The sequence below is a fragment of the Astatotilapia calliptera genome, chromosome 5 (genome assembly GCF_900246225.1).
Source record: "Astatotilapia calliptera chromosome 5, fAstCal1.2, whole genome shotgun sequence".
Lineage (NCBI taxonomy): Eukaryota > Metazoa > Chordata > Actinopteri > Cichliformes > Cichlidae > Astatotilapia > Astatotilapia calliptera.
In genome coordinates, this window is record NC_039306.1 from 35,242,766 (window position 1) to 35,269,011 (window position 26,246).

At 43.2% G+C, this 26,246-nt stretch overlaps 1 protein-coding gene across 3 annotated transcripts; it reads right to left on the reverse strand.

Annotated features, from left to right (window-relative positions):
* Positions 1 to 220: 220 nt before the first annotated feature.
* Positions 221 to 25,464, reverse strand: LOC113023027 (constitutive coactivator of PPAR-gamma-like protein 1 homolog). 3 transcript variants are annotated; one of them, XM_026169073.1, is made up of 18 exons: positions 25,407 to 25,464; positions 25,116 to 25,288; positions 20,535 to 20,781; positions 20,368 to 20,450; positions 18,296 to 18,424; positions 17,069 to 17,159; positions 16,251 to 16,339; positions 15,918 to 16,168; positions 14,792 to 14,879; positions 14,478 to 14,699; positions 14,171 to 14,342; positions 10,666 to 10,915; positions 10,422 to 10,536; positions 9,617 to 9,826; positions 6,600 to 6,798; positions 6,349 to 6,487; positions 5,856 to 5,952; positions 221 to 1,714 (listed from the first exon to the last, which is right to left on the reverse strand). In XM_026169073.1, the coding sequence occupies exons 2-18, from the start codon at positions 25,131 to 25,133 to the stop codon at positions 1,403 to 1,405; spliced, it is 2,712 nt and encodes a 903-aa protein (XP_026024858.1). In that variant the 5' UTR covers positions 25,134 to 25,288; positions 25,407 to 25,464; the 3' UTR covers positions 221 to 1,402. The 3 variants fall into 3 exon arrangements, with proteins under 3 accessions (XP_026024858.1, XP_026024859.1, XP_026024857.1); XM_026169074.1 differs by lacking the exon at positions 25,407 to 25,464 and having other exon boundaries at positions 25,116 to 25,327; XM_026169072.1 differs by lacking the exons at positions 25,116 to 25,288; positions 25,407 to 25,464 and adding an exon at positions 21,898 to 22,741.
* Positions 25,465 to 26,246: the final 782 nt, after the last annotated feature.

The window sequence follows — 26,246 nt, forward strand, 5'->3', positions numbered from 1 at the left end:
AGTGTGATATTGCACTGCTATTCTTGTGCCAGTAGCTTGCTAGCTTTTGCAGTGTATCTGCTTAGCCTCGCGGAAGACAGGCAATGGGTGTAGGTGCAGAATCTTTCTTTTGACTGTCACTTGGATATAAAAAAATAAAAATTTGTGTAAACTTAGCAGCCCACCACAGTGTTATGACTACATGTCCCAGTGTTAAGAGAGATCAATAAACCACCAACAGTGTGTACTAAAAGAATATAGTTTTATTAAGCATTGTAGCTAAGTTGCCTTCAAGTACACCACACCAAAATCCACGAACATTCAACCAAACCCATCAGCAGTTCATTCTTTTACAATCCAAGAGTTAGGCGGAAACTCTGATCAACTTACACAGAAGGTAACCCATTTAGCTCTTGCGAGGGGGACAGGGGTAGGAGATTACACCATCTCTCCAATCACTAGTGATAGATGAAAAGCTTTGGCAGTATTAAGTGAAAACATGAAATGATGATTCTGGTGAAGAGGAATTACAAGTGTATAAATAACACTAAAGGAAATCTCCCTAATGATTACTGGTTAATGGCTAAAGTTTTGATTTAAAGGTGGAGCCTTTTAGCTACACAAAGGGTGAGTTTCATTTTTTTGACTAAAACAGGAAACAGTAACAGAACAATATAGCATGAATACACTACTCCAAAGTGGCTAAATAACCTTTTTTTAATGCAACAGAGGTCAATATCACAAGAAGATTCCAGGTTAGAACAACTACTTTTTGGGACTTTTGTTGGTATTAGATGTTTCATTAATTTGTAATTGGGCACCGGGAAGAATGGAAGAAAAAGGACAGCATGCATAATAACTACACACTGGTTAGACTGCGAACCATGCAGAAGATTTCTATCAAAGTGGCAACACTACAGCTCTACAGCTTTGAGTACAGCTCAAAACCCCAATTCAAGCTGTTTCGCGAGCTGTTTCTCGAGGCGTTACTTACAGTTAAATAAGCGAAACAGCGTGGAGCTCACGTCTAGTGAGGGACAGAGCTGTTTAACCATGAACACAACTCAAAGTGGTGATGGAAGCACAAGATTAAGCCTCACTTGTTTCACTGAGCGGTTACAATGACAACACAAAATCCATACCTGCACACGGTAAGTACTAGAAGCAGGTCAAACACAGATCAACTCATATTTTCAAATTAAAGCGTCTTCAAGCAGTAACCTTCTGATTTGAAGTGACAAGGGAGTGAGTGACTCCAGGTTACCGGTGTTAGGATCTCGTGTGTTTAGAGAGAGGGATCCGAATTACATCTCGTTTCTTTGTTTGAAAAGAAAAAAGTACAATGAATGTAAGCTTTCCATATTTCCTCGTGTTCCTAACCTTGCTCCATGTTTCATCCTTCACCCTCTCTAGAAAAATAGGTTTAATCTTCTGTTGAGACAGTGACCTCTAGACCTTCATCTCTATGGCAGCCACTGTCTACATTTAGTGCATTTAAGTGAGGATTAGTATTGCACGTCTTGGAGTCACTGCTAAAGGCACTTTCAGGTTGGATGAGAGCCCCACATTCCTCTCTCTCTCCGTTCAGCTGCTCTGGCTCCTTGTCCTCCACACCGTTCTCCATGGCTAAGCTCTCACCGTGCTGTGCAGGTTTCTTTTCCTCCTGCTTGGGCTTCTTTTGGTCCTTCACTAGGTTGTTTCCAGATGTTTGAGCAGGCTTGTAAGCAGGCTTGCTCTGGTAGACAGACAGAAAAAATGACGGTGAGGGTTCTTCAAAGAAATCCTGAGAATGCAGACTTTTTTCTATTTATTGCCATTTGGACACGGTGCCTATGCAACATGTCCAAAAGGCAAAGCTCTAAACAGGTGAAGTGTAGGGATAAAATGCATGGATTACACGCCATCTCAAAGGTGACACTGTCTGTTACTTAAACTAGTTATGCTAGAAGAGAAAGCTCAGCAGCATGCAGTTGTGTAGCTTGCCTAAAATATAGCAAAGCTCGAAAGGGAACACGATTGGCTACAGTGACTTAAAATCTTTTAGGAAAAAAGATCAAAGAACCCATTTGGTTCTTTGATCTTTAGACTCTTATAGACTACATAGATAGAAATAACTGAGGGACATAATTTGCTTCAAAAGTGAAGTCACCCCTGTTTATTTACTGTATTTTGCCTAATGTGTTGTCAATGATGCACATTGACACTTGTGAAATGAAGCAAGCTGTTAAGTTTTGCACAGTCCAATGGCTCTAACCACGTGTAACATCTCCATATTGAGAAAGGTTTAAACACTATAAAACTGCTTTCAAATAGATTAAGCAAGTAGAGCCTGTGGTGTGATGGTCATCAGTTATAATATGATATTTTTAAAAAGCTGTAGATTTCTGAGTTTGGTAGGTTAAAAAAAATCTCACCATTGTTGTTTATACTACAGTTATATAGTGCCTGTTCACATCAATGGTCATCTAAAGAAGAGCCTGTAATATTAAGAGAGGGAGAGAGCCCCAGCAATCTAATGATCACTTGCACATGGCAAAGGGCTGGGCCATATCATACCGTTCACGGTAACACCGGTGTAATGTTGGGCAACGAAAATGAAATATCGCGACAGAATATGAGTAAAACGCGCATGCGCAGTGCCTTTGTTTTCATATGCACATGGCGGAAAAAGCATGGCGGCGAATGAGGAGGGCAAAAGCGGATCGTTGAATGAAACGGATGAACCAGAATTGGTTTGTAAAAATGCTGCAGCTTCAGTGGTGTGGAACTGGTTTAGCTTTCGCCCGTCAGATACACAACAAAGCAGTATTTTTGGTAGCGCATGCTAGCGGGCCGTCGTTATTACCGTGTTTTTTGGAAAATACGTCACACTTAAAATCAATCCTTTGATTTTTCTGAAAATCGACAGAGCCCCTTATAATCCAATGGCCTTATGTATGAATTCTGGTTGTTTACTGACCTCGAAACGATTTTATGTACACGGCGCTCGAAAATCTGTCACGTTTTAGTACAACTTTGCTAAGCTACGAAGCCGCACCGCTTGATGGATTGTCGGAGCATTACAGCTATCGTAGGCAGCCTCGCGGAGTGATACGTACTGTGCTTCAACATAATATTACCGTATTGTGTGTGTATAACCTCTTTTCAAGTTTTGTGGATATTAAACATGGTTATGCTGAGGATATGTCGGCCAGTTTCCACTTGGTTAAACTGTCAGCAAGGAATTTGCATTTGCGCTGTTAAATTTTTATATAACTTTAATGCACATAAAAACAGCTGCTTGTTTAAGTGAAAATACATTGATTTATTTTTTTTGCACTAATAAAGTTGTGGAGTTGTAAAGTCTTTTGTCTCGTGTCAATTATATCGTCAGTTATATCGTTATCGCAAGTTTTCAAATGTATATCGTGATAAATATTTTTGGTGATATCGCCCTGCTCTAGTGGGGAGGAAGAACTCACTTTTAACAGAAAGTGGTCTCTAACAGAACTAGACCGCAGACAAACAGCCATCTGCCACGGCTGGAGAGAGAAATATGGAGGGACCGAGCGAGGTGAAGAAGATCGATTTTGGAGACAGTGGCACTGACAAAGACACAGGAGGCTAAGCTGAAGACAGCATGGAGACAAAGTTAGAGGCAAGGCTGAGATGGCTTAGACATGAACAGGGACAGTGAATGTACTGGACAAAGGAGACCTCAGAGAAGAGTTATGGATGCAGTGAAGGAGGACATACAGCGTGGTGTGACAGGAGCAGAACGATAAGGACAGGCTGAAGCAGGTGATCCGCTATGGCGCCCCCTAAAGGGAGCCGCCAAAAGAGAGACCAACAGCAAAACGCAAACTATAAGATAGAGAAGATATCTAAAAGAAATCAGCAGGTTTTGTGAGTACTTGGACTACATGCATAAAATTCAACACCAGAAGTGCTGAAAACAGAGTTGTGGGTCTTCAGAAGATTGTCATTTTATATCAGCATTTTTCTACTCTTTACTCAGAAAATATCAGACAGAAAATATCACTCTCATTGTTTCTTTTAGATGATAACAGTCAAATACAGCCATTTTTATACTGGTAGAAATGATGATAGTAGATGTTAGATGCAACCAGTCAAAGGCCCAGAAGGCACTGTGCACTGTGATGACCTTCATAGGTCAGAAAATGTCGGAAACATTTAGAAACACAGAAACAATGAAAATAACTTGTGTGTTTTCAATGGTGTGATACAATAGAAGAGGATATTTAGAGCTTATTAAGGCCCACATGTTACAAAAGTCCATTGAAAATCATGTGCAGCACAGAAAAATGCATTTGTGGGTTGGAAGTCCTGCCAACAAACAAAAGGACTCAAGAGTTATTTAGAAGTTAATTAGCAGCAAAAGGAAGCCCAGAGACATGCAGGGAGCCTGTTTAGTTCCCTCTCATGTTCCCATGCTGAAAGCTCACACAATGGTTGTGTTCTGGTTTTGCACCGTAATTAAACAGTGGAAAAACCAACAGCTGCATCGGGAGTTTTGTGAGGTACCTTCCTGGGAAAGCAAACTACAGGCTGAGCTTCAATTTAGGAATTATTCGTTTCTCTGGTACCAAAATCCACGTGTGACAAACACTGAGAATTTCAGACACTGATGATCATCTTGAAGATTAAAGCTTCAAATGGTCGATGATGGTCAATAACCAATGATGGCAAAAGTACAGTCACTATTGCTTTGGTCAGTATTTTAAACTAGATCAACACAATTACTTATTAATATAAGCATTCAGGTTTCAAACTCATAAACAAGCTTTTACACTGGACTGTAGTGCAGTGTGTCCTTCAAAAAGATGAGAAAACTGAACGCAGACAGAGATCTAGCAGTGGCCTGACAGATACATCCGGCACTAATTCATAAATAACACATTCATCTGTTGTTCTTAAAGAAAACAGAACGAAATGCTGGGATTTGCCACACAAGAGCTGGACTGAAGATGTGGCAACAGGTCTGATAGAGCGATGAATGAAATGTGAAATTTGGCCTCAAATCGCTGCCTGTATGTATGGAGGTCAGTGGGGTACAGTTAGGTCCATACATATTTGGACAGACATTGTGGTTCTGTACATTACCACAATGATGAAGTGCTGACCTTCAGCTTTAATTCAGTGGGTTGAACAAAAAGAACACAATCTCTTCATTTCAGGGGCTCAAAAGCAACAGGACAGATTGAATAACTGAAAATAAAAAGTTCATTTCTAACACTTGTATGAAAACTCTTTGCTGGCAATGACAGCCTGAGGTCTTGAACTCATTGGATGAACTCAGATGTTGGGCTTCTTCCTTTTTAATGCTAGTAAACACTAGTGTGCCAGTGCCGCTCACAGCCATCACACTGCCTCTGTGCCATGCTTTGGATCATGAGCTGCACACCTTCTCCACACTTTTGCTTTTTTTTCTTCAACTCCTGGCCTTTTATCTGCTTAACTGATAATGACATAACAAAGGAAATGCCCACCCCTGTCCGTGAAATAGCACTTTGAGTAAACTGTCCAATTACATTTGGTCCCTTTAAAAAGAGGGTGGCACATGTTAAGTAGCTGAAACTCCTAAACCCTTCATCCAGTTTGAATGTGGATCCCCTCAAATGAAAGCTGAGAGTCTGCACATTGTGTCCATAGTATATCTGGAACATGTTTCAGTAAACAGGTAAAAAAACTAAACTTGTGTCAGTGTCCAATATATATGGACCTAACTGCACAACAGTTAGTGTTTATCTGTTGTGCTGGGGATGCTGTCTGCATCGATGGAATTAGAAATCCAGAGCAGTGTTATTGTTTCTTTCATAGATAATGTTTTTTTCTGCACAGTCCCTCCAAATAAAATGAAATCATGACTGACTTACCAGGTACGTTCCCTGGCTCTTGAAGGTTCGGGCGTGGTACCGTCCTCCCCGACCAAACGTCCTTATGAGCGGTGTAGAAATCACGCCTCTTGGACGACTGCAAGAAGCAGACAGATTTCCACTGTAGATTCATTTTAATCTGCTGTTTTTGCCACATTTTGAATCTCTACATGAAAAACAAGTAGTTTTTACATGAGCTTATAGACAGGAAGGCTTAGACCATACATCAGGACCAGTCATAAAGTGTATTACAAACCTGATCGTTTTACACAAAGTTCAGATCCGAAAAGTCTAGAAAAATGTGTGAGTTCATGCATCGAGCCGTATTACTTCACTATGGGCGCGATATGCTGATGTGAATGACACTGTCTCATTTTCTACAGTGGTAAAAAGAAGAAAGTGGTGTTTTCTTAGTTTGCTCGTGTAACGTAAATGATGGAAAAGTCTGTTCTCAAAGTAATATGAGCGAGACGTTCGATCTTTCTGCTGTTACCCTCTGTTTGGTCCACCGACAGACACCACCTGCAGAGGGATGCCTCCTCTTCCTCGGCTGCGTCGTGTACCAGACCACTGACCCACCACAGTGCCGGCGATCTCCAGCTTCCCACCTTGTGTTTGGACTGCTTCCAATCCTTACAGAAACAGCGAGAAGTTGGCATCAAATGTTAAGACCACACTTTGTTTCTGAAGACTTGTGAGAAATGACCTTAATCTGGGCTACATGTTTTAAAGAGCAGAACTCACCGGGCACCCCCCAGCCTCTCCCTGCAGGAGGCGTCATTGGAGGCGGGTTGTAGAAATAACCAGTGGGAGGGTAGAAAGGCATCCCGTGAGGAGGCAGAGGTGGCGGTGGGGGGAAAGGAGGCAGATGAGGTGGCCGAGCAAAGTTGAGGCCTTCCAGGATACTCTGACGCATCTTTTCCACCCTGGCCGCCAGCTCAGCCTGAAGAGAGAGATATCACACAAGCACTGGCTTAACATAGAGAGCTCTTTTTGTCTGTGCAGTCATCAGCCTCTTGAATCAGCAGCTATAAAATCAATATCACACTGCTGTCAGTTAAACACAGTGCCTCCCTTTAACAGCTTCATTAGATCAGCTGCGGTGCTCGCCGTCTGACAAGAAAATGTTCAGTGTCTGATTAAATCACGGTAAAATGAAACTGGCCTTTTCATGAGATCACACACCACCAGCAGCTGCCTCAACTGCTAATACAGGCAGGATGGATCCATGCTTTCATGCTGCTAACACCAAATACTGATTTTAGCATCCAAAATGTCACAACAGACATCGAGGCTCAAACCAGGCAAAAGCTGCTCAATCTTCTCATCCAATTTTTATGAGCCAGTGAAAACTGGAGCCTCAGTTTTCTGTTGTTAGCTGATAGAAGTGAACCAGTGTGGTTCTCTGTCTCTGCAGTGCATCTGCTTCGAGATTTGTGCGTTCTCCTGCAGACCTCGTCTGTGACAAGTGCTTATTGAAAACATTTCCCTTTAGCTTTTAGCCTTCTAGTCATTCTCCTCTAACCACAGACATAAATAAGGCTTTTTCATCAAGAGAACTTTTTTGGACCAGTCTCCGTGAAACCTAGAGATAGTTTTCAGAAACTTCCCACACAACTAAGACCAGCCTGGAACTGGTTTGAAGTCACTTAAAACAATTTTGTTTCTCATTCTGAGTAGTTACATATATCGCTACATATGTAGCTACTCTTCTGAGTAGCTACTGCTTTGCTGAAGAGACCCTGCCCTCTATGGTCAGTTTAAGGAACTTCATCACCAGTGTGGAAATCACGCTTCCTTTCTCAGACACATTTCAGAGCTAATAAAATACAGCAGAATGCTTTTCTAGGCAAGATGCTGGAATATTGTTAGCTGTTCTTTGCCGTTGTTTAATAGCAGGTTGTACCCATTTTTTACACTCCTTCATTTCCAGTTGTGGTCAGACGTTTACATACACTCGTGGCATGAATGTTACAGCAATTTTAATGATTCTTTTGAACTGTTCTGTTTCCAGGGTGGAACAACTGTACAGCACACATCTTTAATGATTAAAATGCAAAGGTTTGAATTGATTATATATACAGACCTTCACAATAATATCCAGTTAAATACCCAATACCAAGTTGTACCTTATCCAGGTGCTTTTGTTACCAACAAGCTAAAACTGTATGATGTTTGATGTGTGTCCTGTTAGAACAACCAATCGTGTCCATGTTAACACAGTTTCCCAAGCGTTCTCGGGTGTGAAAGCCTCATCCTTACTCTTCTAAATGTAAAGCTGGGGATTCTTTCTCGGCTGTATCCTCTCAGTCCATGGCAACGTAACACTCACCGTGGACACGCCTTGGTGGGTTGTTCCTGAAAATCCTAACCAATTTTCTCTCATCTGAGGATCACAGTTTAGGCCTTCTTCTTTGGCATAATGGTGACAACTTTAAATAACTTGTACTTACATACGACTGTTTTTTTTAACTGGCACTGAGAAACCTTTCTACAATTCTCCTTTTAGCTCTTCGCTGAGCTCCTTGGCCTTCCCCACTGTTCTGAGTACTGCTCCATCTAATGAATGCTGTCAAACAAACCCTATTTATGCTGGCTAAGAGAAACAACCTGTTGTAGTCGATCATAATCACTAACGAGAAGTTAATAGGCCTTGGCCTTCTCTCTTATTAAAACAGTGAGCAAATGTAAATATCTGAGCTTTTCTTTATATTTTTGACCCTGTGTGGATTACAGAAAATTCTAAATTGTGCACCTTTTTTAAAGTCATTAAAGCAGCTATGCAATTATTCCACCCTGGAGAGAGAACAGTTCAAAGAAATCATTAAAGCCCCAAATTGCTCACGATGAGTTAATGCAAACCATAACTGTAAGTCTTTTAATCATTTTTACATGTAAGTAGGTCCATGGATGGATGGATGGCTCCGCACACACACCACAGTCAGTTGTTGGACTGAAGATGCTCAGCTGGAAAACTAGAACATATTGCCCAACTCTAATGTGAGCATGAAGGTAAATAACCAATAGCAGCACTCGGGGACGCATATACTTATCCCTCTGGGTTTGTTCAAAATCACGACCCTTTCAGTTTGTTTGAGGCCAAAAGTGTCCACCGACAGATTAGGTCTGTAAGTTTTATCATTTTTATGTTTTGTTGCCATTTTTTCTGCATAAAGCTTTTAACTAACTTTAGTTTTTTTCATAAATATAAAATAGTTATTACGTTTTACATTTTTAACCCTTTAAACACCAGTTTGTTTGTCCACTGCACTAGCTGGAAGACAACATCACATCTCGCAATTTTCTATAATTGCATTGCTACTGGAATTTCTTGTATTATTAATAGTAGAGTCTGGGGCATGTAATTGATTCACATCAACATTGATTATAATGCATTGTTATTTTAGTGCAGAGAGAGCAAAAACATAAAAACTCCCTCTCAGCTTGTTCGTGGCCACAAATGGCCACCATAGAGCCCAGAGGGTTGAGTTTTGGGCAAATGGTATTCTGTTTACCGGTATATATGTTTTGAACCCCATACAGGACACAGTTTAGGGTTTGTTTTGTTCAACTGTTTGATTCCCTGAATGTCTACAGCACAGGTTTGATAGTGTAAAGTTAGCATCACTCATTAAGCTACAACAACAATATTAATGGCAAATACAGCAGGCTCAAATACACTAGACGCATGAGAAAACCCTATCCCAACCTTGATACTGGAGCGTATTTTGCTGACGTGAGACTGGTGCGGCTGAATCTACCTGACCGTCACAGAGGTCGATGAGCTGGGCCTTCTCCCTGCTGGCCCTGACGAGTTTATTCTGAAGCAGCTTGCCATCAAAGTACATCCACGGGCAGCAGTGCTCCCAGGGAATCGGCTGCCCGCATGCGTCATTGGCGAACAGAGCCATGTCCACGCCGCTCATGAACAGAGCAGCCAGCTGGACTCCCCTAGGGTCCAGGTTGTCAATCTGTGGAAGCAAAATATGAAAAACTTCTAAAATGCTGAAATGAAAATAAAAAACTAGCAACCCCTAACAGCCCTGCTGACCATTCAGATTGAAACGGGGGAACTGCAAAGCGAAGCACAGAGCGGGTGTAAGCAGCCCATTCACACTCAGCTGCTAAAACACAGCGACGAACAAGCTAATTGAGCCAAGACAGAAAGCCAACACACACAACCCAGATGTTCTGACACAGGCTGAGGGGAGCTACACACACAGAGACCACAAAGAGGAAAGCGCACAGCTCGTGTGGATGGTTCAATTAAAAAGGGTCAAATCGATCCAGCTTCTCTTGAATTTATAAACCATCCACACACGTCACTGAAATCCCGCAAAGCTCTACAAATACATCTCTTAACACAAAGCTACAGCTTCAGTAACAACAAGCTCTACAAAACAGTGTTTTGCAGAGCTTGTTTTTAGGAACATGAGGAGTGTCCAGAGAAGAGAAAGAGGTGGAATACAAAGCAAGGGAACGGCTGACTGAGCAGCAGATTATAGCCGAGATATTCCCGGATGCAGTTCTCAGACGCTCCTCATATAATCAAGACTATAAAATCACCTTAAGTTCCTGCAGCTGGTCAGGTTCATAAAGTTTAGGAGAAAGTGCTTGAGCTAGGAAAGCGTCAAGTTCGTAACGACGCAAAATTCTTACTCCTGGCCAATGTAACATAAACCTGAAGCAAAACACAGAAGATTAACAGTGTTACAGAAAGCGGGAACCGATCGAGCCCGTCCTCATCAATCCTCACTCCCTTAAACTTTAGCATCGCACTGCTTCCAGCTGTCAGACTGTGGCTACTCACCGGAGCACACAACACAGCACTAAGAGGGGCGTGGGGACGTTGTCGGGGTTCAGCATGGCCGGGGTGTCAGAGCGCATGCAGGCCAGGAACGCCCTCATCCTGCGGTTCTTGTCCTCCACGGCTTTCCCCAACCACAGCTTCTTGAGGTTGGGACATGTCCACTCCCTAAAGGACAGAGCCTCCACCAGCTCTGGAGTGTGGGGAGATTTGCCTTTGTAGGCAGCCCACTCTTTAACCATGACATGTGTGTCTGCAGGAGGACAAAAAATAGTGAGCGATTCGTACTTTTATAGCATGTAAAAAAAATGTTTAAAAGCCAGCTTTATATCAGTATTAGGGCTCAATAGCTGTTATTTACACGTTGATCATGACTCAAAGGTTCCAGTCAAACCTAAAGACATAACAGGTATCAACAGTGGTCGAACGGACCGAAACCAGAATCGGATGATTTTCACCGATCTTGGCCTAGACCGGTGACGAGTCAATCGCTCAAATCTGATTATATGCTGGTCCCTTTCATGCACAGCGGTCACTCGCACACACTCACAGCCAGATGTGGTTAGCATGTGGCTATGGCTGTAATCGAGTTCTTAACTTTGAATGAAGAAGACACAAAGCTCACCAAAGTAAACCCAAGTCAACAATACAGAATGTAAGCTAGTCTGGGCAGGCAGGTAAAAATAATATTTAGAGTTTTCTGAGGTGAGGAGTTTATTTACAGTGTTCTCTGTGACAAAGTTAGACCTCCATATTAAACAAACCAACACAACAAAGAAGCAGCACACATCATCTGCTCACCGGAAACAACCTCTGACTGACTCTATGTAGGGCGTCAATTCACAGCTAATTAGTCTAGCCGGTACCAACAGCTCAAACCTGTAAATCTAACGTGTACATATGAAAATCTCATAACAGTCACTAAACACTCACAGATCATTAACACAGCTAAATGGGTCCCTATAAAAGAAAAATACACAAGTAGAGCACCCTTCTGCTTGGTTTAGCGCAGTGATGTCAACAATGACCTGCATGGTGGCTCAGAACAAACAAACACAATGCCAAGTGGTCAGCGCTGTTGCCTCACAGACTCCACACAGAAAGGCCGGTCTGTCTGTGTGGAGTCTGTATGTTGTCCCCATGTTTGTGTGGCTCCTCTCCGGCTTCCTCCCACAGTCCAAAGACGTGCAGTTAGTGGGGTTAGGCTCAGTAGTGATTCTAAATTTCCCATAGGTGTGAATGTGAGTGTGAAAGGTTGTCTGTCTCTCTGCGTTAGCTCTGCGACCTGTCCAGGCTTTACCCTGCCTCTCGCCCCGTGGTAGCTGGGATAGGCTCCAGCCCCGCGCGCCCTGATGTGGATAATTGGAAGAGAATGGATGAACAATATTTATAACAATATAATACTATAATTATGACTTGTACATGCTTTGATATTAACTGCAACATAATGCTAACACAAACAAACCAAGTTTAGTATGTGAAGCTATAGCAAATACGCACATGTATGGTAGAAAAAACAACATGATGGACAGTGGTCCCTCGCTGTAACGCTGTTTTGAGGATTTTCTTTTGTGCAATTTTTATTTTTTTTTATTTTATTTTTTTACGGCGCATTGTGTTCTGCGTCCTGATTGGCTGTACAGTACAGAATGCGTTCAGCTTGTCAAATTTACATAAATCTTCGATCCTAGCAGTGTGACTCTGAAGTGCTGCACTGTATGTTTCTAAGTTTTCTCCACAACAGACACAACAATGTCAACGAAACGTTTTGCACTGTCAAAGGCAGCTGCAGTAGCACCCAGAAGGCAGAGGAAGATGCTAACCATCGCACAGAAAGTTGGATTTCTGGACATGTTAAAGGAAGGTAAAGTTACCATAATTTTCAGATTATAAGGCGCATTGAGCGAAACAAAACAGTCAGATAAGTCAAACTTTACTCAGCTCATTCTTCTTGCTTCCTCCACTTCTGTACCATTGATTCGTTTATGTTGAATTCTCTGGCAGCTGCTCTGTTCCCATGTTCTGGACCTCAAACAGGGTTTGATCCTTGGTTTCATTCTACAATACTGGACTGATTTTTCTACGAAGGTTTGAACTTTGAGAGTTTAAACAAGAGAGAAAAGTGTGAAAATGTTCGTGCCTGTCTGAGAAAAGTGTATAAAGTGTGTAGTGACGGGTTTTACAGCCTTAAATCATCTATAATAATTGTAAAAAATAAAGCTGGCTACTTCGCAGATTTCACCTGTCGCTGGTTATTTTTGGAACACGACTCCCACAGTAAACGAAGGACCTCTGTAGTGTGGAAAATGAACTTGTAATGAAATTATAAAAGTGTGACAGCTGCTCACCCACTTTGTCACAGAGAACTACCACAAAATGGTTTGTAGCAACAAACTTAACAAGACACTTGAGCTGCTGACGTTGGATATTCTAAACAAGCTGACCAAGTAAAAGTGTCTGAAGTTGTTTGGAGCTCAGAGCCAGCAGCCTCGGTTTGAACAGTCAGAAAATCTGTTATGAGTTATAGTTCTCAGAAAAAAAATCCAAATCAGAATTAAGAATTGTCCGACACAGTTGCTACTGATGCACCTGTAGATAACAAACTAATGCAACAAAAGAGCTAAATGGTAAATGGCCTGTATTTATATAGCGCTTTACTAGTCCCTAAGGACCCCAAAGCGCTTTACATATCCAGTCATCCACCCATTCACACACACATTCGCACACTGGTGATGGCAAGCTACATTGTAACCACAGCCACCCTGGGGCGCACTGACAGAGGCGAGGCTGCCGGACACTGGCGCCACCAGGCCCTCTGACCACCACCAGTAGGGAACGGGTGAAGTGTCTTGCCCAAGGACACAACGACCGAGACTGTCCAAGCCGGGGCTCGAACCGGCAACCTTCCGATTACAAGGCGACCTCCCAACTCTTGAGCCACGACCGCCCAATGCTCTCTCCTTATGGACTACACATACTAGAGTAGCTTTGCATGGTTCAGTTCAAAATACTCTGTCTGATACCAGCACAACCCCACGCATGCCCACACTCAATAGTTGTGGATGAACAAAAAACGTTTCCCCCGTGTGTCCCACAGCAGTTTTGCTCCTTTTGGGCTCCTAGGAGGAATTCTGTGTGCAACCCATACTGTTTGTCTACAAAAACACTCACTGGCCCATGTCTGCCCAACAACAGTTTTACCTCTCAAGGTCCCAGTGACTATTTTCTAAGGGCCCTGGCTGCTGTGGCCCCAAGTGGGCACACCCGCTCGGGGCCTGTGTGGGTTTGCCTTGTGCACACAGCCCCAGTGAGCCCACACGGGCATGTTTGTTGGGACATTTCACACCAGCCTCATTATTTGAAACTTGAAACCAGTACCCCTAAGAAAGAAAAAACAGTGGAAGTGCAGAGCCCTGCTCTCAGTCTTGCTCTAATCTCAAAATCCCCGCCCGTGAGTTTTCACTACAGTGTTAAACAGACATAAAGGAGCTGTTTGATCATAACTCACACTCAGGGAGGCAGTTCTTCCTCATGGCGAGTCTCTCAGCCTTCTTTCTGGCCTCTGACAGGCTGAAGAGCACTCCGTAAACATACTGACGGATAGGTCGAAACAGTTGCACTGCTGAAGGCAGGTCTTTGTTGGCTTCATCTTCAATGGTGACAGACAGCTTAATCTCTCCCTGCAAAGGCACACTGTTAGATCAGTGCTGGACAGTGACAAAGGCCGCTCAACACAGGCACTTCACATTCTACCAACATGCAGAGTTTGTATATGCCAAATACAACACGTCAAAGATAAAAGCAGTCTAGATGACCTTAGTGAGGACGTGGTAGACGTAGGGGTACATCAGGCCCTTCTTGTGTCTGTGCTCGGCAACCCGCAGGACCTCGGGGGCGGGGGCAGGGAGAGGTGGGATGGTAATGTCCATATGGTTCCTGGTGGGCATGGAGAGCAGGGAGGGGATTTGTGCATTCGAGCCTTGGAGATCTCCATCCTGTGACCCCAGGTTCACAGCAGAGGTCCCACACAGGTCAGTCTGAGGACACAAGGGGGTGTGGGGATGTTCAATCAAGTCTATTGTCAGATTCCCCATCAACCAATATGTAGTACTGGTCAAGCTAGACTCACTTTCGCCCCTTCACCTCTCTCTGGTGTGTTGGAAGCGTGAGCAGCATGTCCATTTTTGTGCCACTCTTCAGTGTGCTTGCTCACGTGACTAGAACAGGGAAACAGGTTTGTTGCATTTACAGGTAAGTGTTCAACATTACTGTCTCTTACAGCAATCAGCCACAAGTCAAATAAACCGCCATTCACAATGACTAGAATCTTTTTGGCACAACATCATACTAAGAAACCTTTGACCCTTTACTTTGTCACGTACTACCTGCCTACGCATCATTTCCAACAGAGCGTAGCGGTTCTTGATCTTGGAACCAGTCCAGGGAGGAAACCTGAGCTGGTGACAAAGTCAGAGGCTCAGTGATATGTGCAAAAGGGAGGCTTATGTGTTCTGATCGCATGAAAAAGCTACTGTGTCAAAAACTTGAAATGTGTCTGTTTACTGCAGTTTGTGGCTATTTAACCACAGACCCGACAGAGTGCCCAGAGTCCACTGGCAAAAGAACCCGCAATCGACACATCGATGTCAGAACAGGACTGAGCGACCGAACAATCTGCTCTGGGCTGATGAATCTCAATCGTGTTGTGTTTCTCTGATGGCAGCAGGATTGTTTATAGGAAGAAAGAGCGAGCCAGCCGACACCATCCACCGCTCTGTGGATTATTCTGCTGTGGAATCTTTTGCTTCCATCTATAAAGGTCACAAAACCCAAACATGAGGTCACTCTAACCCCAACTGTATCCCTGACCTTCTAACCCTAAGCCCATTTGTGGATCCAGATGACACCCAGACTGGTAGAGCAGGTTCTTCAAAAGCTGCAAACCAACTCTACCCTGGCTGCTGCTGGTGTCTGTCTTAATGTGATAGCTGTCACCGATGCATGCTCTTTCTATGCTGGGCTCACGCTGCTGTTCTACTGAATTTCTACATATTCACATAAAAGAGCCAAAAGCTGCCAAAAGCAAATTTACTGTATTTCTAGGCCAGGTCCATTGGTCCTGACTGAATAAAGCACAAACTAGCTTACAGCTACCTTCACCTTTGTCCTCTCCCACTGCTGCTGATCTCAAACAGTCAGTGTAGCCGCTGATGAATCGGCACACCATCAGTGAGGACATGCTGAGCTCTACTCACTTGGCAGTTGTGCCAGAGCTCTCATCGTTCTCTGAGGAAGACGACGTGGAGGAGGCATTGAAGAAAGGAGCCTCTATGTGGTTGGGGCTGCCGGCTTGCCTGGGGTTAATGGGAGACGATCTCTCATAGAGGGGAGTGTGCCTCCCTTCAGGAGAAATGCTGCTGCAGCTCTTTTGCTCTGGGAGAGCTTTCTCAACCGAGTCCACAGACTGGCTGCCCTCCACCACAGCGTCTGTGTGCGAGTGCTGGACCTGAAGGCAGGGGAGACACAGAAGCATCAGGAAAGCTGAGGCAGCTGGAGCACGTTGCCGTGGTACTGGCTGGATTTCTTACCCCGTGTTTGTCAGGCTGCGGCGCCTGTGGAATGGCGAGTAGTTTAGGAGATGGCACTGCAGCTGGCACCCCCGTGTGTTTTGGTCTAACTGTGAAACAAACACAAAACCTCTAGTTCATATGAAAAGTAACTTCTACACTTACAAACGCAGATATTTTATGTGCTTCATCACATTCACACTGAAATTTGATAGTGGTTACTAAGTGGCAAAGAACCGTGTAGGAGCAGTACTGCATTTGAAGAGCTTCAAATAGAACCGAACACAGAGCCAAAGAAAATGCACCTGAGCAGGTGGACTGCAGGCCGTCTATTCTGAGAAGCTCTTTCACTGTTAAAATGATCAAATTTAGTCCAGTGAGTTTTGATACGTCTATCTGAATATGAGTAACAGACTGTATAAAAAGATGGAAAACACTCCTTTATATTTGTTCAGTGCGTTTGACCTGCTGCTTCGGTCAGCAGTGACATGTCCAATCAACTCAGTTTAGTTTTATGCTTTTTAACCTCTAAACTTTGAACACTTTGTGTTAAACTCCCCATAAATAACATTTACAGTTTATACTTTTCAATGTTATCTACTGTACATCCCCCCACAGCAGCGAGTCTCCGAACAGACGGAACCCAAAAGTAGTTTAATGGAAACTTTAAAAAAAAGTATCATTTTGATGTAAACTCAAGTTAAAGCAGAAACTCTGCACGTTAATGTCATAAATGATATATTAAAGTGTTGAGTCTCAGCGCCGCGTCTCGACGGATCAGTGCTGCTGACCCGAACTCCAGAGTTTTCAGTTTATGGTGAGATGAGGCGAAAACCCACCCAACTGTAGAGGTAAATGTTGGGGCTGGTTGGCCACTGAGTAGTACTCCACTGCCTTCTTGAAGCGGAAGATTTTGTCATCAGTGCAAGACTAAAAGAAAAAAATGAGAGAACAGAGTATTTCTGTCTAAAATAAAAAAATCTCCAAATTCACTTTCAAACAAGCAAATTCTTTATTCCTCTTATCCTGATTTTGACCACTTTCTACTAAAACATGCAGTAAAAATAATATACATAGCTTAGGTAACTCAAATGGAATCAATCACTGCACGCTCAATAATGTGTTTAGACCACTTCATCATCTTCCCATTTTCTGAGCATCCCGCTGGATCCTCTGCGACTACATATTTATCGCCACAGCTCAGAGCTCACTCTGATCCCTTATGTGTCGGTGTCACCAAAATAAAGGAGTAAAGGACAGAAACTGGCCATACAACTAGATTTAATACCAAACTGAAGCCATAATGAAGAGAGACCACCTGTCAGAACCTGTTTCATAATCAATTTTCCCAAAGCTTTCTATTGTTTGTGGTGTAGTGTATGCTAAAGGAGGCACGCGCATGCAGTCTACCTGCACATCTGGCAGATCAACAGATTTTATTTAGAGCACGGACGTTCTGCATCTTTAATCAACAGGACTACATCTGAAAACTGTCACATGATCACTTTAGCTGGCTCTAGCTCCATGACCCATTCACGGCTGTTTTTTCTTGCTCAGTCAATTCAAAGTCACAAAGAATCACTTTAACGTGATGTGAACTAGAAAACAGAAGAATGATATTTCTGCCTGGCGGTTCGAGGTTAATGTGACTGCACTGGGAGAACTGCTCATTTATCTCATCTATATCATTTCTTTCCCCCCCCCCCGAGCACTGGCTGTGTATGAAGAAGGGCGAACTACATGAGGACGGATTTTAAACATATGAAACTGCCACTGCTACCCTTCAGCTTCCAAGCAGATACACCTATGGTAGGAATGTCAAAATCCTGCGTTATTGCATTCACAAGATTTTCAGAAAAGGTGAGTAACAGAACTATAGCTCTGAGGCGAAAATAAGTCAAATGCAGTGTCAAGCATACTGTTTTAGCTGGTCCAACCACTTACTGTGAAGCTAAATCATTTGAATCTGTAAATATCTCACTGTTTGCATTACCAAGGGTAGAGGGGATGACAGGGTGGAGCAAAACATTCAAACTTTGTTCAAAGGGCTTTTGGAAAGTTCATACCTGTGAATTCTTGAAGATGTCCTTGCCAATGGTCTCCAGGTCAGTGATGTCGGGGATGCTGCGGACATAGTCGGCCACGGCCTTGATTACAACATCACAGGGAGGAAGCACGAGCTGATGGGCACGCACCTGTGAAAGACAGATTGTCCTGAACGCAGCCAAAGCTTATATAACCCTTCACTGCATAAGAGGGAAGGTTACGAATCAACAAGCACAAATGATTTAAGTCAAAAGTAAAAGTGTCTTCTTCCTCTGTAAGTGTATCTGAGAAGGATTCAGGCTCAGGGGTGTCTGCTGGTTTGTGAACATGTTCGGATGTGTCTGCAGTATGTCCACATCAAACTGAAATGTCGACTACTGTAACACTCGTGCACAAAAAGCTTAGATTGTGCTTCGTGTTGTGAATCATTCCACCGTAACAGTGTCAAGTGAACTTTGTTCATTAGACTCTCTGGTGCCACGACAATGAACTCACTTAAGCTGGAATTAATGAAAGTGAGGCTGCTTACATTTATGCGGCAAACAAAGAACTTTGCATGTTATCTTTTATCATGTGCACATCCACACACGTCCAAGTGAACTCGCCCATCCGCAGCACCACAAACAGAATCTGAGTCTTGTGCTGTCAACTTGAGAGCATTTTGACAGCTTCATCACTACATGAAAGAGAAGACTGCTATTTTGAGCAAAGAGGTTTTGTCCGTGTCAAACTATGCATGGACTGAAGATCTCCAATCCTGCAAAACATGGCTCTGAAACACTCTGTGGGATCTGGACGGTCATACAGACACCATCAGAATCAATACAACAAGCTTTGTGACAGAACAGATATGAAACCCATTAAGCACATGCCTGTTTTGGATGTGAATGCTCTGGATATTTCTACACAGCACTGTGGTTCCTGTGACTTTCATGGACCCGGGTATGAGGTTTATCCGAGGTCATATACGCGAAACGCTGTTTACACGGAAAACAGATGTTTGGGTTCTGCGTGTCCTGTGTACATAATAAATACTAGTATCCTGGTAACTGTGTGATGTTAGTTTAGGCAGGTGTGATATGTTGAGAAACACAAACAAATAGGTAGATGTACCTATAACTATTACCTGAGGGCAGCTGCTGAAACTTGCTGGTACTGATACCAGGATAGCATCATAAAAGGGAGCCTAAGTGTGCTTTTCCTTATGACAGCAGTGATGTTAAACAAGGCGAGTGGCTGTGGCTCAGGTGACAGAGCGGGTTGATCACTTAGGCAAGACAGTGAACCCAGAATTGCCTCTGGTGTGAGTGTAAGTGCTAGATATGTATGAATGCGTGTGTGACTGGGTTAATGAGACTTGTAGTAGAAGTTTTAGTTAATTTACCATTAAACATAAAGGTCAGTGTATGTACAATAATCTGAGAGCCAAACGCTCAAATTAAAGCCGACTTACAGGGACGGAGGCTGGACCTGGAGTCCCGTTACCAAATCCAGGTTGAATAAAACCAAAAAAGAACGATTAAAGTTTTTAAATACTCTGATCATGTTTACATGTGCTAACGAAACAACTACATACTTCAAAAACTTTATCATAACCAGGACACGAGTCCATGCAAACACATCTACTGGTCTGAAGTGGGGGTGCGCTCAAATGGGTGATGTCACATAGACGCGAGTACCAATAAAGACGAACTAATAACTGGTGATTAAAATTTGGTCACAAGTGTGACTAGGAGGATGAATGGTTGTCTGTGTGCTGAGCAACGCCCACACTGGAAACACTTCACTCATCTTGAATCGCTCTGAAGCTGCCAGCTGGTCACCTGCAGACATTCCAGGGTCCAGTTGCCTAGGTAACGCCTCTATTTTCTACCAGGTCATATGTCAATCAATGAGATCCTGCGCTGTTGCTGGTAGCTACTTCAGTCTAGGCGTCGCTGGCGCTTGCTACTATATGTTTGAATGCAAAACATGTGCACTTTTCCTTCCCATCAGTCAAGGATGTGCACTGCACGAGCAAACAAATGACCAGTAACCATAATATTTAAGCACAAGGCCGACAGCTCTCGCAGCTCTCAGAGAAAGTCCTTACCTTCAAAGATGCTAAGGGATGCTCTGGACCAAGTAAGCTCCAGTGAAAGGCAGCCAAGTCTTCATCAGGCAGTAAGTGATTCCCTGTTAAAAAGAAAACGTGTATCCGTCAGCCTCACCGGGGCAAACACTTCCACCAACATTACTTGCTCAAACTACAACACTAACCTAAAAGCGATGCAAAAATGACAAAACGATTGGGGCTGAGATCGAGCTGCCGTGCCACTTCGTGCATCAGGTACTGGCTGGTGGTGAGGTTTTTGCCGTTGCGGCTCAGTTTGAGGATGTGGGCGTTGAAGTAGTATGGGATATTGCTCAGGGCGTAATCCGAGTCGTAAGCCACCAGACCATGGAAGCCACTCTTCCTGCATAAGGCTATCACTTCCAGGTGGTGGTCCTCCACACTCTGGACAACCTGAGGAGAGCCACAGACAAGAATTGAGCTAACGCTAAAGCACTCAAAGAATATGCACAGGAAGAAAACTACAGTCGAGGAGCACACTCGTGTGAGCTGTTGGTGAGTGAGCCTTGCTCATAAGTCCCGTATAAGTTTTCACACTGGAGTTCAGTTTTTATTATTTCACTGTTATCATCCTGTGGGCAGACCGAAAATTACAATACGAAACACAACTTGATTACTTTTTGTCATGTTACAGCCTTATAATAAATGTGTACCAGTAGGACTGGAGTCTTCTGTCTGTATTCACTGTTACAGCAGAATCACTGTAACCACTTTCACGTTCACTTTGCTGCCTGCTTTGTGGTCACGCTTGAACAGGCTACTAAAAGAAAGATCCTGTGTATGCCATCTTTATTAGGATTAGTACAAATATATAAACAGTTCAGCCATATTGTCAACACATCACTATCATTGCTCTGAAGAGCCACAGAACATGTTTCTGACCTCAATGACCTGCAGGTCTGTGCCTCAGGTAAAATTAGGGCTTTATTTTTGGTGTGTGTGTTAAAAAGAACACACACTACAAGTCTTAAATGTAAGTGTGAAGTTGTGGCGTACTGCATTAATTTACCAGATTCCAACAAATCGAGCAGCTGTGTGATGGGACTCACAGGTGAGGCAGAGACGCTGTCAGAACTTTCTACTTTATCTCATCAGCTCATCGTTTTATTAACTGAGCAGAAAGTATCTTTACAGTTAGTAGTTTGTTTGTTTTGAGATCATTTAAACCTCAGCCATGAAGTTACGTTCTTCCAGTGAAACAGGGACTTGTTCGTTTATGCCAAACCTGTCTGGACATCTTTTTGTTCACTCTGTTTACTTCTGTCAGATGGGAGGACAAACAGTGACAGAGGGGGGCCAGCATCTGACTCAGACCAGCAACCTGTTGGATACTAGTCAACCACCGCAGTTGCCCACCCTCGCACAGCAGGTTAGAACTTGTCTAAGTGTGGGAACAGCATCCTATCGTGGGTCAGGATGCTGTGGTGACAAGGTGGGCAGCTAGCAGGCTAACTCGGGCTGTGTCCACAGCTCAACAGGCAGACACTGCCGGGCCGAGTTTCCACTCACCCCGACGCGGAACTTGAGGAGAGCAAGTCGGATGCAGTGGGCCATACACACGGGAGGCAGGAACCAGACTTTGGGCGGTGGGGTGCCTTTATTCTGGACGTGGCTGATGATCTGCTGAGCGGTCTGCCTCTCGTTCACCTGCCGCTTGACCCACTCGTGAAGACGGCCTTTCTCCAGGGCGCCATTGAAGCACACCAGGAGCTCAATGTTCCCGTTGAAGCAGGCCTGGGAGAGGGCGGCCAAGTAGCCCAGCATGTGGTTCCACTGGCCCCCGCAGACCCAGTCGGTGTAGAAGCCCCCGTAGAGTCGATGGAGGCAGTTCTCGGCGTCCACCAGCAACCTAAGCGGACTCTGAGGGGGTTTCTGCCGGCCACCTCCAACCAAACTCCCCCGGGCCAACCTCTGGAGGTCCACCGGCACCACAGCGCTGGGACAGTGCTTCTCAATATACTCCAGGAAACCTTGCACACCCATGTCGAGCTTCTCTTAGAAAAGACGGAAACTTAAAAGTGACGGTAAAGAAAGCTGGCTATCATAGGAAAATAAACCGGGGGAGGTTGCAGTGCGCCTCTCCCCCAGTGTGACTGACTGCTAGCTGGAGATATTACCGGAGTTGCTGTAATTACAAATGAAATCAAACACGCCTGCTATTTAAATGTGTCCGCTTTCCGGTGAGTTGTTGTTGTTGTTTGTTGTGTTTATTAATTTGGTTCATGGCTTCAAGATGCCATGTGTCGCTTCACGAAGCCATGACTGCGATCCTTAGTCTGTACCGGAGGAGAGCGAGAGGGAAAGCACGTGACGATATGACGCAAGGCACGTAGGCTCGAGAGGCCCACGTGAGAAGCAAGAGAGTACACTGTCGGTGCTTCGCTGTTTGTTTGTTGTTGTTGTTGTTGTTTGCCTGAATTAAAAAAAATAAAATAAAATCAGAAAATTAAAGACCTTTTATACAGAGACTGTATATGAAACATAACTACCGTTAGCTCTGTAGTTTTGTGATCAGATTTGGTCACGAAGTGAAAAATATGGATGTGGAAGGTAGTTCTGTTTTATTTTAAAAAAAAGAAAAAAGATGCGATATCAATCCAAATATATTGATGGCTGTTTTATTTCATGACTCTGTGGCTGTTGCTCCAGACTGCAGTTTGTCTGTTTCATTATCTTGTGACTTTAGCGTAGAGATAGATGTTATGTTAAGGTTACCACTCCAGTTTGTAGATGAGTGTGGCTATTATTTTCTTTTTTTTTTAGTATAAAAGCTAGAAGCAGTGAGATTGGGAATCAAAATTTCACATTTTTAAAACCTACTGCAGAAGTAAGTACTTCTGTCCCATTAGCTAGAAGCTAGCCTTGAGAACTGTCTGGCAAAGGTTGGATGTGAACTATCTTGGCAAGTTTCACTCTTTGGGTGTAAAAGCGTTCCTTCCTGATTTGTGGAGGGAGGGGGTGAGCGAAGGTGCAAAGTTGAGTCTCTGTACAATGTGCAAAAAATAGTGTTCTTAATAGCAGTTTGGTAGTTTTCTATCTGCTACATGGAAACGTGTTAGAAGTAACAACCGATCTAGAAATGACAGCTATTTCGATATTGTGAAGCTCGCACACAAGAATTTCACTCGCATGTGCTGTACCAATGTACCTGCACATGTGATGTGACAATAAAAAGTGATTTGATTTGATTCAGAGCTCATTATCGACAAGTCCACCACCCTCTCACCAGCTGGTTATAACAATGCATTAATAAATGTGTTAATGAATGATACAACAGGGTTTAATGGCATTGTTTTACGAAGCCTTGTGAGCTACTTGGTTTAACTTAACAGTTAACCCCGAATTTCTCCTTATCTTTCTAGAATGCACAGGTGTTACAGCAAAGGTTTAAAAGAAGCAGAGAACTTGCAGCATTACATGCGTTTAAATGATGTTGCAATGATTCGGAAATGTATAAATGCAGATGTTCACAACATATCCGCTTGGTTAAGAGTGAAAAAGCAGCCAAAATATGGGATTAAAGTCATTTCCGTTCAGTGTCAACAGAGGGCGGCATCCAATCAGTAACTGCACGTGTGAGCAGTCTGTCGGTGGTTAATACACTCTTTTATGTCATAAACACGCATGAGAATTTCACTTGCATTTCCAAGTAAATAATACTCATTTATTTATCGATGAGCTGGAAACGTTTGTGAGCCCCCTCCCCCTTAGCCTCTTAACCAGGTGACCAGCAACAGGTTAGGGTTAGGGTCTTGGTGGCCATAATCCTTAGAGGTTACAAAGTTAACTGGTTAACATGTGGCTCTGCTTTAGCCACATGTTAAACAGGCATTTTATTAGAACCTACACATTACATTTCAGAAAGGTTCAAATACTGTAGAAACAGGTGGTTAACTAAACTCAACCCCTGGGTTTCCAGCGACCTGGTGGATGTTAAGAGGTTTGTAATCCTGGTATTCTTTTATATTATATGTTGTAAGTTTTATAATAGAGTGAATATAAATACTCTTCCTTTTTGCTCAGCACTTTTTGATATTGACCCCACTGATTCCAGGCCTAGTCCTTTCTGTGTTTGGCTGAGACTTTTGTCTTTTCTGCGTATCACAAGTCTAAAAACTACAAAGTTATTATGTTTGCAACCTTTGTAGCTTTTCACGTGGTCCTTTAAAATCTCACAACGTAAACTACAATCGCTGGACTTACAGTAGCAATGTTTTTGCCAAACTAAGTCTTCAGTGTGACGGTTAAGAATATGAATTAGTAGTAAAATTCAAACCATACAACAATATATTAAAACTGAAACTTGTGTTGAGACTGATGTACTCCCCATTAGCAAACCTTCGGGCTGAAACTGAAGCCAGTGTCAAAGTAACAAAAACTGCAGTTCCTCTAATGGCTCCAAGAGGCTTGTTTGGAAAGGCTGCTGGGAGAAAACAACTGGACTTCTGGAACTATGGACCGCATTTACTAATATGTGCTTAGCAATGATGCTAAACTGCACAAAAAACCAAAGTGTGAAAGCAAAATGACTCTTTGATCTGTCCTATATTGTTCTTACCACCATTAACATGTTAATAAATCAGAGTCATTCTGAACCAATAGCCCTGTACCCGTTTACCAGTTGCATACAATCTGCACAACCACAATCTGCTCTCTATGAGCAAATTCATTTACCTTCAGATGAAGCAAATAAAGCAGTGACGATGTTGTAAGACAGAAGCACGCACCTCTAAATGGAAAGTCATAGAAAGTCCTGACTGAAAAAACCTGAAATAATTGTCCGAAGAGGAAGCCAGAGAAGGAACAACTTTTGAGTGTTTCGAGGCTCTGGTTAAAATAATGAAGGTTGTGAATACTGTTTCCCCCGAAGCACTCACAGTGATGTGTGAACCTGTCTAAACTACAAGAAAAAGAAGAAAGCAACATCAAGCAATGATATAAACAATGTGAATTTAAGATAAGATCAAATGAGATAAGCAATACTGGAATATCTTTAGGCTGAAAAGGTTCAAGCTTACACCCTTCACTCCACCAGGCCATCATTGGTTGATCTAGATCAGGGCTGCCCAATCCCAGTCCTCAAGAGCTACTATCCTGCAGCTTTTAGATGCATCCCTACTCCAACACAGCTGAATCAAATGGTTTGATTACCTCTTCAGCATGCCATCATGTTTGGCAAAGGCCTGATAACAAGCCATTCATTTGATTCAGGTGTGTGGGAACAAGGATGCATCTAAAAGCTGCAGGACGGTAGCTCTCGAGGACCGGGATTGGGCACCCCTGATCTAGATGGTCAGAGGAACTTCTAATGTTGTTCATAAAGTACAAATCTAAACAAATTTAGGTACATAAATATTGATAAATCACTGATTTGCATTCTTACACATGACTTATGCACAGGTTTGTGCATGCACGCGGTTAGTAAGGCAGGACCTTTGAGCTGACCATGAGGTCCTCCTTATCCATGCACGCTCCAATGAACTGAAGCAACGATGTAAATACGAGAGGGACAAAATTCCTTCACAAAAACATTCGACACAAAACACTTCAAGTTATTGTTGCTAAAGGTAGCTCTACATTCAGTTTTCCATTTTAGTTTAGTTTTTGTTACACAGTGACACAGTGGAAGCGTTTGTGTCTTGCGTTGCATGTGGTTAAATCATTTCATAACCTGGTAAGGTTTCTGGTGTAATACGATGCACACATAGCTCTAGATTTGTCCACCATATACTAGACGTGGTACAACCACTGGTTTCTAGGGAAATGTGTATTCCCCGACGGCTTGACAGTTGTTTCTGGAGGTTGTTGGCACTCGGTGGGTGAGATCAGTTGATCAGTGATTGCTTTGTTTGCTAGCA

Coding starts and splice junctions, on each gene's coding strand:
- LOC113023027 (XM_026169072.1), bottom strand. CDS start 22,371: ATGGGTGTGCAAGGTTTCCTGGAGTATATTGAGAAGCACTGTCCCAGC. Junction 14,880..15,917: donor AGCTCTGGCACAACTGCCAA/GTGAGTAGAGCT, acceptor TCCCTGTTCTAG/TCACGTGAGCAAGCACACTG. Junction 6,799..9,616: donor TCGACCTCTGTGACGGTCAG/GTAGATTCAGCC, acceptor CTCTCTCTTCAG/GCTGAGCTGGCGGCCAGGGT.